This window comes from Opisthocomus hoazin, chromosome 22 (genome assembly GCF_030867145.1).
Source record: "Opisthocomus hoazin isolate bOpiHoa1 chromosome 22, bOpiHoa1.hap1, whole genome shotgun sequence".
NCBI lineage: Eukaryota > Metazoa > Chordata > Aves > Opisthocomiformes > Opisthocomidae > Opisthocomus > Opisthocomus hoazin.
Window position 1 is genome coordinate 8,720,297 of NC_134435.1, and position 20,091 is coordinate 8,740,387.

At 43.3% G+C, this 20,091-nt stretch overlaps 1 protein-coding gene across 9 annotated transcripts in view; it reads left to right on the forward strand.

The window, feature by feature from the left end:
- Positions 1-20,091, forward strand: part of SGCD (sarcoglycan delta) — a 359,505-nt gene that overhangs the window by 292,585 nt on the left and 46,829 nt on the right. For all 9 annotated transcript variants that reach the window (XM_075441531.1, XM_075441526.1, XM_075441532.1 and 6 more), the window contains 2 exons: positions 6,124-6,211; positions 8,528-8,647. In XM_075441531.1, coding sequence (XP_075297646.1) covers positions 6,124-6,211; positions 8,528-8,647 — 208 coding nt within the window. The remainder of the gene's footprint in view (positions 1-6,123; positions 6,212-8,527; positions 8,648-20,091) is intronic.

The following is a 20,091-nucleotide window of genomic DNA, read 5'->3' on the forward strand; positions in this document are numbered from 1 at the left end:
TTCCTGTTCTTGCAGTGGGGAGCTAGATCAGAAACAGGAGGAAGAGCTGTTGGTTTTTCCTTTGAAATAAGCACAGTAATGGTTGGCTTGCAAGTCTGGCCCAAAGTCTAGATTTTCTGTTGATGTAGATGAAGGCCAGCCTGCTCTTCCAAGCTAGATCTTAGGAGCATGGTTCACTGGACACTCCCAAGTTTGTCTTCTTCACAGCCAAAGGTAGATGCTGTCCAGTGTTTTGTCTGTTTGTTCTTCAGGAGGTGCACGACATCTGTAGAACGTTCTGGTGAGGTTTGCTGTGATTCAAAGTATCATTATAAAGGTTGGAAAAGAATTCTAAGATCATCAAGTCCAACTGGTGCCAGTTGCTTGATCTCTCCAGCGTCTGTTACCAGTTCTGAAGGCTTCTGACCCATTTGTTTCCTCCCAAATCTCTGTTTTATGGGGGCACCTCTGAGCTTCTCAGTGTCAGACACTCCCTGAGGGAGTTTCTGTTCTCAAGGCAGGGGTGGGGGAATGAAGTGTGTGCTCAGGGTCAGGTCTGGTTTTTTTGACTGTGTGCTCACAGCATGTTCTGGAGATCTTTGTGGTTAGGAAGCTCTGCATTTAGTGTCATGCAGTGAGAGTATCACTGGTGCTCGCCTTTGAAGGATGAGCAAGTCATGTGGGAACATGCAAAACTGGGTCAGGGATACTAATTTAAGCACGCCTGTGTCAACCGACCAAAAAAGACAGAGTAAGGTTAAAAAGTCAGCTTTCCTGGTAGATCTCAGGACATGCTTGACAACTGCAAAAGCGAGCTCACAGGCAGTGCTGTGTCCCGGGCAGTGTGTGCTGCTTGCTGTAGGAGTTGCGGCAGAGGTGACGTTTTTGTGAGTTTTCATTAGCAAAGTTAGCCATTCTTGGTGAAGGACGTCTTGTGCCCTGAAATGATTGCTTTGCGTCTCAGTTAACGGGCAATGAATATCTGCCGCTCCAAACCGGACAGAACTGTGAGACATTACCTCGTGCAGCTGTGAGTTATTCCTACCAGTGGAAAATGCAACGCAGGAGAGTGAGTATCATTGCTGTTATTACTATTACCACATGTAGCTGCTAGTGCAGTAGGACTGATTTGGCTTCAGGAAAGGAATAGATTTGTTATAACCCACGCAAATATTCCTCGTCGGTCAGCAGCTCCTTCAGACAGCACCCAAGGGTGCAGGCGGTGACCGTGCTGTTGCGGCTGGGGGCCGGGTGAGGGAGAGCTTCTGCGCTCGTTGTGAGCTGGCTGCTTGCTTTACAGAACATGAGCCTTTGCCCTCCGAAGGTCCAGCTGTGTGTAGAGCAGTGTTTGCTTTCTGTAATGTCAGTGAGAGGTACAGAGCAGGAAGATAGAGCTCTGAGTGGCTTCTCCATAGACTGCTCCTTGCCAACCTGGCTTTTGCTTTAATGTTTTAATTTTTCCCATTACTTTTTCAAGCCTGCAGGAAATTCACCATTTCCATTATTTCCACAAGCTTCACTTGCACTTACTGTGTGAAGTCGTTGAATCCATCAAATCAAAGCTACTCCTTTTGACCATCCAAATTACAAACACACTGACTGTGATGCATTATTTTAAAATTGCCTGTTAAAATTCAAAAGGATTTCCAAGTATTTTAATAATTCCCTAAAACAGTCTAAGGACATCTGTTAAAGTATTGAATTTCCTTAAAGACAGCACTGGTTGGGATTGCTTCAGCTACAAATTAGGGTTGTCAGTCAAAGTGCTTTTTCTGGTTTTGTCTCTGATCTAGGAGTTTTTAGCATCTCTTCCAGAGAGAGCCAAAGAAAGGCAGCTAGAGAGCAGTCAGGGCTTGTTTTGCCCTATGTTTAACCTAGCAAACAATCAGTCGGTACCTTTTGCAAAGTCTTCTGTGTTTTACTGAATGCCTCACTGCTTAGTGAGAAAACAAGCTATATTGCTTGGAGATAGTTTTGCACTTTTCACATTCTTTGTTCTGCAGCATGTGTCCGATGTTTTAATACATGGAGTAGCTGTGGCAACTTCTTTTGTGTGTGTACAAACATCTGCATTATTGTTAGGCCATGGGGTCTGCTGATGAGGGGATGGAGTAAGAGGCAGAATCCTGTATTTCCTAGGTAGGATTTCCTGGAGAGAGGAATAGTAGATGCATAGTGGGCTGGAAGTAGATAAACCGCCCAAAGAGTCCTTAAAAGTTCCCAGCCTCACCTACCCCTAGAAATGGAGCTGCCACGTGGATCAGGGTGGGATCCTCCATCAAAGTCCTGCAAGGAAAATGCCTGAAATAAGTCAGGATCAAACAGCAAAGCATGCAAGAGGGGAGAAAATGCATCCTGCTCCCATCGATGCCGCTACCTCAGTTTCTCCAACCAAAGGAACCACTGGAAAGAAACAATAATGTAAAATAGTGTCGGAAAGGGGGTGACCACTGATTGAATTTGCAGAGTTGCATAGGAAGTTAACTGGAAGGCTGGGGGTCAGTGCCGTGCTATGGGATGGCTACGATGGACATGAACTGGGACTCTGCTAACACCACACAGTTAACAGAGCGTTGTTGTGAAGAGGTCAGAGGCGTAACACCCAAGTCTGGGGAGAAAGAGCAAGTCAGTGGCAGCCAGAGGGCTGCGAGCAGCATCCGCTCGTGCGAAGCGAGGTGTGGGGAACGCCTGTCGTCGTGTTTGTGATTGAGAGGAAGAAGAACAAATGACAGAGATTTCTCAGGACATCAGATAGCAAGCAGGCAGGGAAATATGTTGAGTTATTGTGTGATCAGTGATATCAGATGTATTTTATCTCACGTGTGCTTTCCTGAAGAATTGGGGTGAACCCTTTGGAGAGAAACAGGTAGACAAAGAGAAAAATATTATCTGCTCTCCTTTTCTGAATCCAAAAGAATGCTTACTCCAGTTTTCCATTCACTTCTGTTTTCCTTTCATCAATCCCAAGAGTAAAATATACTTATTTCTTTAATATTATTTATCTGGAAAGATTCAGAACTGGATTGTTCCATATTATACTTCAGAAATGTGGTGTGGCTCGTACTTACAGTGTTGTAATTACTCAGATGTGCTTATTGCGTGCTGATATTCTAACACTAGGTCTCTCAAGTGTTGTGATAGTTTGTGAGAATGTTACTTCACTACATAATCATTCATATTGTGGTGAGGATGCCATATTGGTCTAGATTTCCATTTGCTCAAGTGCATCAGAAGACTTAATTTTGTGTCACGATAACATGAAAGTGTAAGAGAAGTGAAGGGCTTCACCATTTCAGTTACAGTTTCTAACTGCTTTAAAAATCTTTTAATGCTTTAATTATTTTTATTCTGCGTGATTGAAGGAAGCTGGCATCATCACCAAGCTTGCAACAGAGGAAACATTTTTTAAACGTTCAGTGTGTAAAAGATGTCGGTGGTGTTACCTTTGCAAACAGAAGATGATGGACAGAAATTCTGCAGAATTTTCAGCAAAAGGGAGTAGTTTTTTCAGCTCTTTTTCATTTCTTAATGGAAGAAGAATTATGGAAATGAGAGTGAGCGTTGCATTAAGTGCTTGAAATGTTCCTTCCCTGCAGACCAATAAAAACATAAGTCTTCCATTAGGGAAATTTAGATTTTTGAAGGCTGCATGAATCTGAGCTCTGAACCAGTGAATGAGATGACTACGCTGGGATAAGCATTTCAAGGGCTGATTCTGTATTTTAAGTCTTCGTAGGTGGATACCAGCTCTTAGCTTGTCTTGTAAGACTTCTTTGGAGCAATTTTTTCTGTGACTCTTTTTATATTAACCACTTGGCTTATCTTGTAGTACTTCTCTAGTGCAATCTCCAGTTATGCGGATCAGTAACACAGTTTCAAAGCCGTGGAGACTGAATGGTTTTTGCTACCTGAGTTTGGACTAGAAGCCTTCCTGGCCTTTTTAAAACACTCTAGCTGCTTGCATAGCTCTATAAACAAAAGTCAAATAGTGGAAGTCAAAAATGTGACCTTTCTGCGCTTCCTATGGTGTGTTTAGAGTGGTTATAGAGTCTCACCTATGACTATAGGTTATGCAGATTGTAGCTATCTGCCTTTAGAAATGTCCTTCCTCTGTAAGTGTGAAATGAAAATGTAGCAGTAAACTGATGTCACGGGGGGGTGTTCGGATTAGGTCTCTAGTCAGGGCTACAGAGAATTCATACCAGAGCAAGTGGATATTCAAGTAAAGCCATCTTTTTTTATGTGCTATTAACCATAAAATAGTAATCAACATTAATTTCCAGGTTCTAGATGATCACAAATAAAAGTGAATAAAAAAGAGCAAAATCATTACCAGTCATTAACACTGCTCCTTACATCTAACTTATTAATCATATTTCAGTTTCAGGTACTATATTACTTAAGCTGTCAAACACATCACAGAGGTATATAAGGATGGTTTGTCCCCAGTTAGTGTATGAGGTGACAGAGACATCAAGAGCTTCTGAAACTTGTCCAATGTCTGGAAATGATTAAGTGGAATTCTTTCTTTTTATTATTTCTATTTCGTTGTCAGTAGTCTGAATGTAGCCATAACGGTCTAGTTATAATTGCTCAAACAAATCTCATTTCCCCCTTTTTTGCTGAAAGGCTGATCCCGTGGGTGCATGTAGCTCACACAGTGAAGGCCCCAAATGTAATTTTTGTGAATATTTGTTCACATGTGGGGCTGGTTTTGTTTTAGTTTTTTGAGATTTGTTTTCTGCGCATACTGCTGGGAATCATTTACCCATCATTAGAAGTGTTCCTTGAAGCTCCAGGCCATCACAGGACTCCCCTGAGTGCATTCCTGTGCTCCTGTTATGTTTTATACGTAGACAACCTAGTCCTTCTGCCATAAACCAGAAAGATGGCATCTATGCAAGTATTAGTTATGTTCCCTGCAAATTCAGCAGGCAAGGAGAACATGCCTGCACTATCCTCCATCTCCGTCCTGATTATTCATGCCTAATGGAAAGATTTTGAAACACTGGAAAGGGACTTTGATGGAAAAAGCACATGGACATGAAATTTTCAACTCCTTGCTGATTTTCTTGTTGTTGTATCCCCTCTACCAGCCCTATGGCTTAGTCAGTTGATGAATTTAATCAGCTGCCTGCTTCAGACATTTTGAAGAGATACTGGCAGTGAATTTCCACCTCGCACATTAGATTTTTGGCTGATTTAAGTTGGGGTCACCCTGTGCTAATGCCTTAGGCGGTTAATAGTCCTGGAGAAACCAGCTGTGTGGGCTGGAGCTGCCTGTAGAAAACACGAGTTCCTGGGCGTCTTGGATGTGTTTGCATACAGAAGGAGCCAGATGGTTTTCTCTATGGGTTTTCTTTGGCTTCGCTCGGCGGGAGAAATACCTGAGATGGATGCTGCCAGGTATCTGTGTGGCTCCTGCGTGCTAACAGCTGCTCTAGCTCTTCTCTTAGAGGTATATTTAAAGCATAAAAATGAGAAAATGAGAAAAAATGAGAAATGGACAGAAATCTGTGTGGTCACCTGGGGAAGACTTCACATCTTGTGTATCACCAGACCTGATGGGATGGGTCTGGTCCCAAGCTGTCATCGGAGACTGGAAAGTGATGGCGGTATTTGCCGGATGGTTCATAAGTGCTTTGAGATCAAAGACACTTTCTACACATTACTAAGGTTTGTCATTCACAGCCTTTGGGCATGGCCGTGTCGTGGGCAGACACAGTCACCCGTCGGAGTGGTCTGAAGTGGTGTGCAATATTGCAGATTTGACTCTGAAATGCACTGCTGCAATCAGTCATCCTCCCAAAACGCCATGACCTTCGGGGAGCTTAGGTCAGGTCCCGCAACACCTGAGCATTTTAAAATAACAGGTTGGTTGGCTTACACTGGCAATAAAGCTTACCATCCCTAAAACAAGGCTAGTCTCTGGGACATTATCCGGGCCAAACGGAGGTGTGCACTATGATTCTATCTGGGACACTAAAAATTAATGCGGGGTGGTCTGCACCTCAACCACACGCCCAGCTTTGGGGCCATCAACAGCAGCCCAGCAGCGTTAGGCAAAGCTCCAGGTGTCTCGAGCAGGCTGGTCTTGGGCAGCCGTCTGCGTCTCATGTGCTTGCTCTCGTGGTCTCGTTCCAGGGCAACCCACTGTACTTCCAGTCGGCCAGAAATGTGACAGTGAACATCCTCAATGAGAAGACAAAAGTCCTTACTCGCCTTGTAACAGGTAAGGAGGGGGGAAAGGCTACGTGGAAGGATGAAGGAGAGGTGAAAGCGAGTGTGTTGTGGGATGCTGCGTTGGCTTTAGGATGCAGGAGGGGAGCCCAGGTGTCTTGTGAAGTACAAATGAAAACTTTACTCCACTTTGTAGAAACAAAGCTAGAGACATGAAAGCCGTGCTGGAGAGGCAGCTGGCTGGTGCTTGCTGACAACAAAGCAGACCATCGTTTTCGTTTGAAAGCCAGTCCAGAGACAGAAGGGTTAGTTCTACGACTTCAGGGTCAAGAAGAACATATGCAGGCTGACATTTCTGTTGTAACAGGCACAGGCTTTTCCTGAGACACTTCTAACTTGCGTGAGATCTTGGGAGCCCTGCTAATTAACTGTGGCTGGATCGGGACACTTGGCAATTTAGAGCTTTCTGTGCCCTTCTGCTGATGAAGAACGCTCTCGTGCTCCAAAGAATTAGTGTGTGTGATGGGGAAGTGGGTGTTTCATAAATCCCCAGTGCACAGCAGCCTTTGAATGAATGCATGTGTAATTTGGGTTGAAAGAGCCTAATGCATTATATATGCTAATATGGAATATATATATGAGATATAGGATAGATATTTATTTATTGAGATTTATCTAGGGACCAGGAGAAGTATTGCTGTGTGGCAGAACCAGTAATCCATAAACATGTTGTTTCTACGTGAGACCGGGTTTGTTTGGTTTGCTTATATAACATCTTGGCCTCTAGTCACAGTATTAAATAATTAAATATGCAGCTTCAGTAAGCAGTGATTTAAGCAGCATGCATGCAAATTGCCTGGAGGAAGGAAATAAATTCAACCCCAAGCTCCCTGATTCTCACATTCAGAATGAACGTGTTTAGTTTGTTGGGTCTCTGTATATTTTCAAGAGTATTTGGTTCACTTAAGCACCTTCGTTTCAGAAGAGCCTGGGAGGACGCAGTCAGTGACGTCTCCCGGCGTGATGTTCTGGTTATTGAGCTCGTTTCTGCGTTTGGCAGCAGCTTTGTTTTCGGCGTGGAGCAAAGATGTGGTCCCGTGTAGTGCGTGCTGCAGTGATGAGTAGGCAGGCAGTTAATTAGTGAGATGCAGATCAAACTTAAAGCTTGGAAGTACTGGATTTTCACAGAATGGCTACAGGATTTTTAAGTTTTTCCAGGGATCTCGGCATAGCCTCACTTTTCTGCAGACTGAACCGTGCGCATGGTTCTTTTGTGTGCCCTGATGCCAGTACGGATGACCTGTGCAGGCAAACGCTGGCTATAGATGGAGTTAGAAACTGCCTGTAAGAAAATACTGGCTTTCAGCTCTTACTGCTCTTGTCTTTTGAGAAATGAGACTAGTCGTGAAGATGGCCAGAAGTAATCCGAAGTCCCATCACCTACCTTGTGCAGTAGCATACTCCAGGGAGGCTGTGGCTGGGACTGGGTTGCACAGAGCTGGTAGGTGCTGATTTGTCTACAGTTTAGCCTGGGTCGGGCAATGGACCTGGGCTGAACTTTGCAGCCTTCGAGCCACAGACCTGCACAGATTTGCTGTTCAGGCAGCCGATGTTTATCAGGCTCCACAACAGAACGCGTTGCCGGCGGCTTTCCAGCACTGCGGTGCGCAGCAGCCTGCAGGAGAACCAGCAGAACTCAAATACGAGCTACGAAGGAAAGTTTTACTTGTCCAGAAACTTTCCGAAATGTCGGAGACCATGCAGTTGCCACAGTCTGCACGTGGTTGAAATGGCCTGAAAGAAAACATTTGCTCCTGTGGTGGTGTTTGTGGCTTTTTATTCTTTTTTTTAAGTTGGACACTGCATGACACGGATACCATTTTAATCCAGGTATATTTAACAGGCAGAGAACCAGGAATTTTTTACATCGCAGCTCCGGTCCAAGCAAAACGTATGGGGGAGCTTTGTTGCCTCTTGCAGCTGCACCAATACTCTCGAAGCATGGCTGGATTTGCTTATATAAACTTATTATGATTCATTGCTATTTCATATGCGGGTCTGTCTTCCTGTAAAAATTTCCCAGCTATCCCAAGCTTAATGGTGATTTTATGACACACATAAGCATTAACAAAAACATAAATAGAAATAGTTGAGGGGTTGTTTTTTGGGTAGAAACAGTGCCCTTTTCTAACGAGAGGTCACCCTCTGAAAAGCACAGACCTCCCTGTTTGATGTGTCGGGTGGGGGTTGTATCTGCAGAACTATTAGGATAATCTCAGCAGATGGGTTTAATAAATGTATGAAGCTACTATGTGATTTTCTTATACTTTTCCCTAAAAGGTTGTGCTAAATCTCTTCTTCCCTCTAGGTCCCCAAGCAGTGGAAGCACACAGCCAAAAATTTGAGGTGAAAACCCTCTCTGGAAAATTGCTGTTTTCTGCAGATGACAACGAAGTGGTGGTTGGAGCAGAGAGATTACGAGTTTTAGGTAAAAGATTATTCACTAAATCACTGTTTTAATATGCGCCTCTTCAAATTTTAGTATAGCTTTGGCTAACTTTCCTTCGTACTTGCGGAAAGCTTCTTTTGGACGCAAAGCCTTTTGCTGTCTTTTTGACTTTGAATCTTCCCCAAGCAGATAATGGCCAGGAGTTTCTATCTGAGGGGTTTCTTGACTTGCACAATATGTTATATCCCCTCCAGAAAAACTCCCCTGAAAGTGGTTTGTCTGGCTCAGTGAAGCAGCTTTAAAACCAGCTTTCAAAACTGAACAACTTTATCCCTTGGGTCTGGGATGAAGGTCAGTGAGGGATCACTCTCAGGATGCTTCCATGGCTGCGGTCACTGTGCGTAGGGAAACCTCAGGCTTTGTGGTTTTGATCCCACCACTTTCACCAGCTCCTCCTTCATTCTAAAGCAAACACCAAGGAGGAGACCTCCAGTGAAAAAGTCAGCATGAGTTAGGACCCCACATTAATTTTCTGAATAGTTTGGTGGCCTTTATATCGGTTATCTTTCCTTAGCACATGTGAGAGCACGTTGTGCATCTCTGAGCCGTCTGCAGCTGTGCGTCCCCAGCTGCCCTGCCTGCTAGGCTTTACGTTGGTAGTTCCTCATAAAAGCTGGGGATGCACTTTGAGTTTGGGGAGTGGGGGTATTTATTGTTTGTTTTGATTTTTTTTTTAGTTAGAGAAATGAAAAATACAGTTTAAAATGTATTTGATTGTTACATGAAATGACTTTTCAGAGCTTGTTCAGAGCAAGTTCTCTTGCTCTCCAGTTCAATCCATGCACTTTGGTTAGTCTAAGATTTGCTCATGAATGTTTGCACGTAGGACCAGGGTGGGTAGCTCAATGTTGCTAGCAGTGAGTCACAGAACAGCGGCACTGGTCTCTGTGGGTGCACGGATACCTGTTTGCTGATGGCTTGATTGGATCCGTTTGCTCCAAATTGTTCCTTACTTCTCTAGTAAGCGCCTAAAAACAGAGATCGATGAAGGAGCTTAGAGGATAGTATTTCTAATTCATGTTATTTCTACGTATTATGTAGCATATTACTAGTATATTATGTATAATCTAAAGGAGATTAAAATGAGCAGCTTAGAGGCTAACCATCATGAATGGTACTTTGTACCCAACCCTTAACGTTTTTCGTTAGCTGATGTCATGCTATTCTAGAAGATTCCTGTTTGTAGACAGGCCAGGTCTGGCTCTTTGCAAGTCACTGTTGTTATGTACTGGACTAGTTCAGTCACCAGCTATACAAAGTTAGGTGAGTTTTAGAGGATAAATGTTAAACCTCACATAATTAACTATCTTTTTTAGCTTAAAGCTATGAAAAGGACCATTCAAAATTCTTGCAGTGTTACAGAGCTGGGGAACATTTGTCACAATCCGTGTTCTACCACAAATTGCCCTTCTCACTGCACCCTTCAGAGCTAAGACATTTTACAGTCTTTGTGCAGGGTAGATGAATTCAAGAAGCAAGAGTTTTTAAGTGTTTTCTTGGAGACCATAAAATGGGAGAGATTTGTATCAGTGGTTCTTCAGAAAAAACACAGAAACTTTTCCTTACAAGTTGCAAGTGCTCCTTTTCTGATTACATACTTACAAAGATATTACGTTTTATTTACCTTGTACTTTGGAGAAACCAGTAATTATTTTTAGTAGTTAGTTTTGAGTTTCTGCCTTGTTTTAGTCTCCAGAAGAAACAGCATCGAAAATATTGCTAACTACTGTGGTGCACTTTGATTTTTATCTGCAGCTGAGTGTTTCTCGGGGTTTATTTGGCTTATGCAGATCGATCAGAAAAGAACAGGTAGAACGGTACCACTGGCGAAGTTACATGGGAAGTATTTCAACGACCTTGAGCTGAAATGCTTTCAGAGTTCATGCTTGGCTTTGTTTTTCTCCAGCTTTGCTTCCCCAATCTAATTTTATCTCCAAAAGTGTTTGCCATGGCTGTTTGCCATGCTGGGAAGTGTTGTACCATATGTTCGCATTTCTTCCAGTGTTTTTATCTGCACTTGAGGCTAGTCCAACTTGTAGTACACAGACAGATTCCTTTGATCATTTTTCTGGTGTTTGGGATCTCAGGTGCTGTCGGTATGTGTCTGCTGACACCTATCTACGCTATGTAAATAATCTCAACTTGTTCTTGCTGAACACGTACTTGTTGTAGAAGGAGGTGTATGTCTGCAATCTGGCGTGAAAGTCATCTCACAGGTTAGAGCAGCAGTTATTGGGCTCGTGGCTAACTTTTAACCTTGTTAATGAGAATTACTGCTTTTCTTAGTACGGTCTTCAAAGTTGATTCTGAAAGTGTTCTACACAGTAATGCTGAAGCCTTGTCACGAGAAAAGTGGTGCTTTCCTTCTTTGAAATGGACTCTGCTCTGTGTAGCTAAAGGATTTTTCAACATTAGCAAGGCATTAGAGAGGGAGGAATACACAGAATTATGGATTAAAAAAATACAAGCAGGACGTGCTGCATTTGATGGTGCTTCAAAAAATTGCACAGCATGGGTGGTGCAGATTACCAAATGCAAGTAGTTTTATTTTAATTGTATTTTGAGGGCTTTTTTTCTGATTTTTAACCATTAAAGGACACAGAAAGACAGAGTTGGTCGCCTCTGCTTTTCATGCATGATGTAGTTTAGAGTACTTCAATGTTTTTATTTGATTTAGTGAATCCAGTGAAACATGTCATCATAGGACAGTTTGGAGGCTAAAGGGAACTTCTGTTTGAGAACTAGGGCAGCCCTATGAGCCTGTTGGCCATGGTCAGCTCTGATAACATCTCCACAACCTTTTCCAGACACAAGCACAAATTCCCTCTGCCTTGCTCAAAGCCAGCCAGGAGCTCAGCAGCTCTGTTGGTCCAGATGACTCAGAAGCAGCTCATGTTTGCCTACAAACAGTCGTGTAGAAGCTGAGCCGTATGCCAAAGCCAGTCTGCCCTTTTTCTTCCAAGCTCATCTGCAATCACCCAGCCATCTCCTCCGTGCTCGTGGTGAGACTGGATGGCAGCACATCCGCGCTGTTAGCACCCCTTTCTTTTACAAGCTTCACTCCTGTAGTAATTGAGCACCTCATGGTCTTTTAAAAGATACTACAGCAAAGCTCAGAGCCATTCTCGTTCTTCAGAACTGTGAATTTGCAAGTTTTGCAAGGCTTAGGTTTTGAAGGCAAAGCCTGCCACTTCTCTTCCCGCTGAATAGCCCCACGGTGCTGCTCCCGGGGCTGTGGGTGCGGTGCAGGGCAGACCTTCCGTGCTGGCCGTTGCTATGTTGTGCTTTGGCAAACACCACGTAGCCGCAAGCTAACACCTCGCTGGATGTCCCCCGCGGGCTCGTAAACACATACGGTCTGCGTTACGGGAAATGAGTGAGCTGGTGCTAATTGAATTCGTATGTGGTACGTCATACAGCGGTTCCCCTTCCCCCCTCCTGCAGCAAGGAAACGTGTTCAGACCATCTGAAAAATGGTGCGTAAAATATACTCTTTAGTTAAAAGAGCGTTAAAAAATAGCTTTGATATATATTAATTACCAGTTTCATTTAATAGCATATTCAACGTTATAGCATTTATAAACAAAAGACAATCATAAAGCATTATTCTGACTGTTAGTGAGCTCTATTTATTCTCCAGATTAGTTTTTAAATATGCCCTCTAGATGCCACTTGATACTAATTAAAAGAGTTACATTAGTATCTCCATAGAAAAGCATTTTTAATTAAATCTAAAGCAATTTAAATTAGCATGAGTTTTTACAGAAATTAAACTCTGGTCAGATGCTTAATTTAGCCTTATAAGACAACATTTGATGACATGCCAGTGTCAGTTCTCCTGAGAGCCTTGACATCTCTTTTGGAGATTATTTTTTGGAGTTTGTTTTCAGGGAAACTTGCCAGTATACTCTGGTGTTTAATATTTATGATGGATTTAGCCGATTTTTTTAAGACTAAATATTGATGGGAATCCACATGCATTGCAGTGAGGTGAGATAAAAACACGAAAGACGCGTTCTTGCAGCTTACAGGCTTTCGCAGTCCCTGGTTTTGGGTGGTGGAGGGAGGTGTGTGTGGGAGGTGGGATTGCATGGGCTGGATGCTGTCCCGTTACAAATCAACCACGCTTTTTAGCTACTCTTAAAATTACCATTTTGCTTTGCAGTAAGGGTAGGATTAATCATAAAACCTCAAGGTCCCTTTTCTGTAATAGAAGAATACAGGGATTGCTCCCAAATTGCTCCCATTCTGGGTCCCTGGAAAATGTGTCTTGCTCTTAGACATTTGTCCTCCCACAGCATAAGCTTTTCTCCAATATAGCCTAATGAGAAGAATGTGGCTAAAGCCTTTCCCTGTGGCAAAACCTAACTAAAAGAGCTGTATTTGGAGTGGGGTAGGATGCCTTCCATCTCCCAGTATAAAGTCTGCAGGAGACGTGTGACACCCCCCGCCATTCATTGCAGTCCTCCCCAGCACCGTGGCTAAAACCTACCTTTGATCTCGCCAACCACTCATGTGCCCTCCCTCCAGCTAATTAGCCCGTAGCTCTGTTTCTACCTTGTAGCTCTTTTCCACCGTAGCATTTTCCCTCTGTGCGATGAGCCGTGTGGCGCGTGCAAGTGCTGACCACAGGTTGGACTTCCAGGAGTGTGAGTTTGGGAGCGTTTTTTGCTGTGGTTTCTCTCCAGGTGCCTAGGAATGCACCTGAAAAGAGGAGTCAGCTGTTGAAATGTTATTGCAAATTTATTAATAAGTTTGGAGTAATTAATTCCAAGGCATATTTCCAACATTTTATTTATGAGCTGTATGTTAAGGACGTCTAAGATTTTAGTGGAGGACCACCAGTGATAAAAGAAACATAGCCCAAGTTATGGTCAATGAGATCACTGCATGATTGTCTCCTAGAATGCTCTTTTCAATGGGAGGGTTTGGGTTGGGGGTTTCGGTTGTTGAGGGCAGAGGAGTAACCGGCTCTGTGTTTGCAGAATACAAAGTGCTGGGTTTCATCGCCCGTGGAAGGGTTAAAAAAGCATTTGCAGTGTCCTGCGCTTTGGACAAGAGGAAAACATGATTTAATATGAATGTGGTGAGCTGACATGTCTGTGTAAGCTAGCCCAGCTGTCTCTGAAGCTTCACATCTACAAACATTTTCAGGGAGCCTTGTATGAGCTTGATCTGGGAGGAACCCTGCAGCGCTGTGGCTGCAATGCCAGCCTGGTTAAAGGACTCTGCTCACACTTCCTCAGTAGTATAATTTCTGTAGCTTCTTGGCATGTCCTTTCTAGCTTGTGTAGCCTCTAGCTTTCTAGCCTTTCGAGCTTTCTAGCTCGCAATATTTACAGCAGAGTAACTTTAAGGACTGCAAGAGTAGTTATAGTCCATGAAAATAATCCACAAAGCTATTTGACTGGCACCAGTCATTTTGGAGGGTGATGTAAGCTAGAAGTTTAACGACTTCCATGAATTACCACCCATTTTTCCTGCATGCACCGTTCTTCAGAAGCAGTTGTTTATGGGTCAGGACAAGCACGGTTGCCCTTTACAGCACCCATTATGATTTCAAAGTGGCATTTTGCTGATTTGTTTATGGCAGAGTGAACAACTTCTGTAGCCAAGTGCTGAAATCAGGCCTAATCCAGAGGAAATGGAGCTTCCTGGCCTCACCGTGTAGTCTACTGCAACGTTATGCCTGAGGAGAAGTGCCAAGCTTGAACCTTTGTATTGTGGATTTTGTATGTTTTCCTGAAAAATATGTCCTTAATACATCCTGGTGTCAGAGGCCTTTCCCAGTTCATCCATGAGATGAGCTGCTGCTGGCTCGGGCTGCTTCACGGCACCTGGGGTAGTAGGGGTAGTAGTTGCTCCAGAGCTCCCTTCCGTGCTGTGGGCAGGAGAAAGGAGGGTGCCGCGGCCGACGGCGCTGCTCGCGAAGCGTGGACAGGCGTTGCACCTTGGGCTGAAGATGTAGGAACTGCTTCACCAAGCAGCTACGAACATTCACTGCACACTCCCTGTAGGTAATGAAGTCTAATGCAGTCCCAGAGCATTTGCCAAGCTGTCACGTAGTCGTTGGTCCTGTGGAAGAGGAACAGAGAATAAAATGAGGAAAGTGGGGAAATACGCTGACAAACAAGAATACCAGGTTTTAGCACTGGCACTAGCAAGACTGGAGAGAGTCTCCGCTGTCTGTAACATTCGGTTGTGGCAGCAGAATTTCATCAGATTCCTTTGCATTCGTTGCAGAGCTGTGATGCTGGAAAAAAATTATGTTTAGCAAAATTCAGGAGGGAGTGGGAAATATGTTTCCTATCAGTGATTAAAGCCACAAGAAATTTCTTTCTTGCTCTCAGTTAGGGGTTGTGCTATTGCTGTAGCAATGTAAAAGTCAGGTGTCAAAAAGTGATTTAATCTGTAATCAACAATGGCAAAGAATTTTAAAAATATATAGGAAAAAAATGGTTGGATTGCATGGGGGGGGGGGGGGGGGGGTTCCAGAGGCTGGGATGGGATTTTTGGATGCTTTCATTCAAATAAAGTTTTTCTTCCGCTCTGTAAGGTAAGAAATTCAAATGACCAGATCTTGAACAAACATACAATTCTGGAATGAATACTTCTGATTGCTTTGCTGCCTTGAGGGCAATAGGTGTAGACACTGTCGTCCATTCCTTTTAATGGCAAATGCAACGAACATTGCCCTCCTTTTTCAAAATCAGCTCACCCAGATAGTAAACTTGCCTTTTGTTGGCGAGAACAATGTGTATTGGGAGGGAGATATGCCGAGAAGTTTTCCTTGTGTTTGCTTTTACTGCGAAGTACATTCCAGGCAAAAAGGATAGCATTTATGTAAGGTGTATAGGCTTCTAGTCCAGGATGAAATGTGTGTTCAGGTTGCGTTATCTTAATCCTGTTTAAGGAAAAAGAAGAATCATCCACCATCAGATTAATATTGATTAAATGTCACGAGGATTATGAAAGAAACATACCGTACACTTACCAAACACTGAAATCAAGTTTAAAAGTGTGGCAGATTTATATTTTATTTCCTAAGTGTCTTCCCCAGCCTTCACAACCTGATCTGTTTGAAGCTCACGTAAAATTCTCCTTGATAAATTTCCACTGTGTATTCCTACTTCAGGTGCTCTCCTGAGTTTCTTTGCAACTTTGCACAAGAAGGACAAGAAGAGCTTCAAAGGAATTCAGTGATGACATTGCTATTGTTGAGCTGCAGAAAAAGTGTTGAAGGACCCCAAAACTAGTCAAGAAGGAAATATCTAGAGGTCAGCACAAGATGTAGAAGCCTTTCTTTGTATGTCTTTTCTCAGTTTGGATGCAAGCCCTTCTGTTCTTTTCTGTCATTCCCTTTATATTTCTCAGACTTTCAACCACTGAAGCTAGGCTGTTGAAGATCAACCTGTGTCTACAGACACACACATCACTAACGACCTACATGGTCACCTTAGAGCTTGCAATTCATCTTGTTTGTATGGTTTCTTGCTTAAAACCAGGCTCCATTTATTTCTTGGGACTATGAGTCAGATAAGGGCTTCTCCTCCACGTGGCGGAGCTGGCGATGCTGGAGTCACAGGGAGTTCCCGTCTGGCCTAACTCAACCTCAGCCCAGTGCCGAAGGGTTGACTCACTCCCTACATGCCTACAGTGCCGAGACCAAAACCTAAAAGATTCTAAATAATTTACATTACATTTTTATTTTAAACACCTTTCTGTGTGATTTCACGTGATTTCATTACGTCTATTGCCCTTAAAAGAACAACTCCTCAGCACTTTGACAACGAAGGTAGGCAGGCAGACAGACCTTTGCAATGAACCATTTTTATGCTATCCTAGAAGGAAACATGAATGAAGCTTGATGTCTTTTGTTCAGTGCACTGGCTTAACCTAGCCGGGCTGTTATGGTTGGGCCCTGAAATGGAGCTCTTATTGATTTCAGATGTGATGGGATTCAAGGGGAGCAACAGCAATTACTATGTTCATCCATTTAAAAACATAAATTAAGGATGAATAAGCTTTTATAACTAGGAATTAAAAGAAGCAGGCACAAATCATTTCTACCTATATTGTATTGGATTTACTTCCTGGACATCTGTTTGTACAAACACCTTTCTGAGACTGTCACGTATTACCCTGATGAGACCTACAGAGGAGAGAACCTCGTCAGATGGGTGTTTTCATGAGCAAATTGCTGTGAATGTGTCCTGATCAATAGTAGTGGGTATAGAGGTAGTTTATGGAGATCACCAGAATGCTATACATTGCCTCTTGACTTCAGCTAGAAAAAAATCATAGCAAATCTTTCTCCTTCTCCCTTCATTTGCACAGTACTACATTAAGGCACAGGACTAAAGATACACTAAACGTGTACTATGGGTCTGGAATTATTACTAGGAGGATACACAGAGTGGGAAAAACTGTGCTGTTTAGAAAGAAAAGAAAAATGGAAGTGGGGAATAGCTAACCAGGTGCATCTGCACCTGAGCAGGAGCCTGATTTCTCTCTTTGAGTTCTGTACACCCCCAAGTGCTGTTCAGCTGATTGCCACCTACCCTTGACAGCAGTAGCATCAATCATTAGTCTAAAAATACCTCTCATCGCATTGCATTGGAGCTGCTCTTCTCTCCCTTCCAACTGATAGCAGTAGAAGCCTAAAGCAAGTTTTGTGCAGCGGGAGCGGTGTGGGATCAATATCTTGCTAGGATGGCTGGAGCCCAGTTCTGGACAGAGGGAGCAGGGACGGCCCTTGCCTTTGCACCAGGAGTGTCACGCAGCTCTGGTACTGCTGCAGCACACAGGGAAAGCAAGGGGCAGCTTCGAAAGCTGAACTGCTGATGCCCACTTTCCTTTGGTTGGATTTGTTGCTGGTTAAGAAGATGCATGTTCCAGCTGAGATTTGCTCCCTTCTTAGGGCATTTGCAACTCCTCGCTCCCCTACGGAGCTGCTGGCATGGAGCCAGTGTTGAGCTCACACCAGAGCCTTTGACGTGGTGGGGTGTTAGTAATCTCCCAGTCTTTTCTCGTAAAGCTCACGAGATTGATCAACCAACTCCATATTTGGATGAAAAGCGATGATGCTTCAAAAGGCACTCTTCAACAGGAGACTGGCAGACCAACATGCACATACAGAACATGATGCTTCTGCTTTGTTTCAGTGCGAAACTGAGATAAAAAAATGCCTCGTTTTATGCTATGCCTTGGATTCATGTCATAGAGCAACATGATTGCCAAAAGCCCAGCCCACTGGCTCTTTTTGTTGCTTCCATGCTGGAGACAGCGAGGGCAGGTTGCTGTGTCAGGCATGTGCTCTGCAGCAAGAAGGGACAGTGTCTTCCCGTGCGAGAGCTGGGACTGCTCAGAAAATGCAAGAGCCCGTTGGCACTGGGCTCCTGTGGCGGGTGCAGAATGGGAGGAGGGAGATGAGAGGGGGTCCAGAAGCTGGATGTCACTCCAGCAACTCGCTTGCACTGGTCCAGACTGCAGCCAGGCCTGTCTCCTGGCTGTGGCAGTAGGCTTCTGACAAACCACTGGTGCCAGAGGAAATGCGAACTCTTACTTGGCAGAGCTGTTCTCCTGCAGTCTTTCTTCTGAGTCTCAAATGAGAGAAGAGAAGGAAACAAACAAAAAATCCCTAAACCCTGAAGCTGAACTGTAAATGTTGCCTTGTTACAGGACTCTTGATTTTTGTTCTTGTGTGAACACATGGAGGGGTCTTTGACATTTGTGCCCCCACACGTTATGCACTTCGAAGGGAAAAAAAAACACTCTTTGAGTGAATTGTTATGGTGATTCAAAACACTTTAGGTAGATCCTGTCATATGCTTTGTAAGTTCCTGACTGATTGTGTGGAATTAAGTTATTGGGCAGAGAACCAGCTAATGGAAACACATTGATGAAATCATTTTTGAGGGACATTAAATGGAACTTAAAATAAAGCTGAAATGGCTTTATGGATTTTTCAGTCAAACTGTTTATGAACATTTGTCGGTGGTAAATTATACAATGTCAGAAGAGGGAATCGGTAGGTATGGCTTTTAATAGAAGTCTTTCTGATATAATACTGTGAGAAAGAATAATTTATTGCCTAGGGATGTACAGTATAGTATGTTTAAATACAAAGTATGCGATTGTTTTCTCCTAACTGTCTTTGGCTCTTTGCGGGTAAGTTACTCTTAGCAGCAGCAGACAGTCTCATAAGAGGAAAAATAAGGCAGTACTTTGCAATGAAAGGGAAATTCTGTATTATGCATTTTTCGTGGTAGATAGCAAATGTTTTAATAGCAGATAATTCAGGAAGCAGAAGCTGTGTTGTACAATAATACGTATAATTTACATTTGCTTTGTACTCAGTAAAGGGAATAAAAGGATAGATTAGCTTTGATTGAGAAGGGAGATTGTAGCAGCTAATTCTTGAACTGCTGGAGCTGCGTGTGAATACCATTTGCCAAAACCCATCATTCCTCAGGTAGAGGCCAATGAAAAGAAGACCAGGGGAGTGCAAGAAGGCACTTTCTAGTCCTGCAGATCTTGTCCCCAGGTTTTGAGATGCCATGTCTTATAGTCATGAAATTGTCAAATCTCTTATGTCATCTGTCCCATCTAACTGAAAAGTTCCTAATTTTTTTGCTCCTCTTTTAGCTAGAAAACGCTTACTTTTCTTCCCAAATATATTTGGGACCAGTTTATTGCCACTTGCTCTCATGCCAACATTGTCCTAGAGTCAGTAGTTGTTTTTCCTTCATGTTATGTATCCTCCTAATGTATTTATACACAGCATTCGTATCCTTCCTTAGCCATCATGCTGCTAAGCTAAATAGCCCCATCCTTCCAGTCTTCTTTTGTAGGATAGGCTTTTTCTGTTCATGTAGTCATGATAATATTTCCTCTCTGTACACTTTCCTTGCTGGGGATGAGCTGGGGGCTACAGAATAGTTCAAGGATTCACTGATGAGTGTTTTAATAATGTCATTTTTTTTCATGTTCCTGTTAGACTGGACTCTTGCCTTTCAGTTTAATGTCACATTTGCCTTCCCTTTGGCCCTGTCTCGCTGCCATGAATTGTGAGTAGCACTCAGCCTTCTCATCCTGGAAGCATCCAACACAGAGCAGAAGTTTATACTATTTTCTAAGCACATGACCTTGGACTTCGTATTTTTAAATTCCACCCTCTCTCTCTTCTTCCACTCCCTGAGGTCAAACATTTGTTTCTTCATGACATTCCAGTTCTCTTCTGCAGAGCCAGAATAGCCCAATTGGGTGTCAACAGCACATTTCCCTCAAACTTTCCTTCTTTTTTTGCCAAAGCCTTTAGTAAAACCACTAATTGAAGTCTCTTCCTCCAGCCTAATGCCTTCACTTTCAACGCCGTCCAGCACTGATGCTATCACAGCCTGGCTGGGGACTTCCATAGTGGC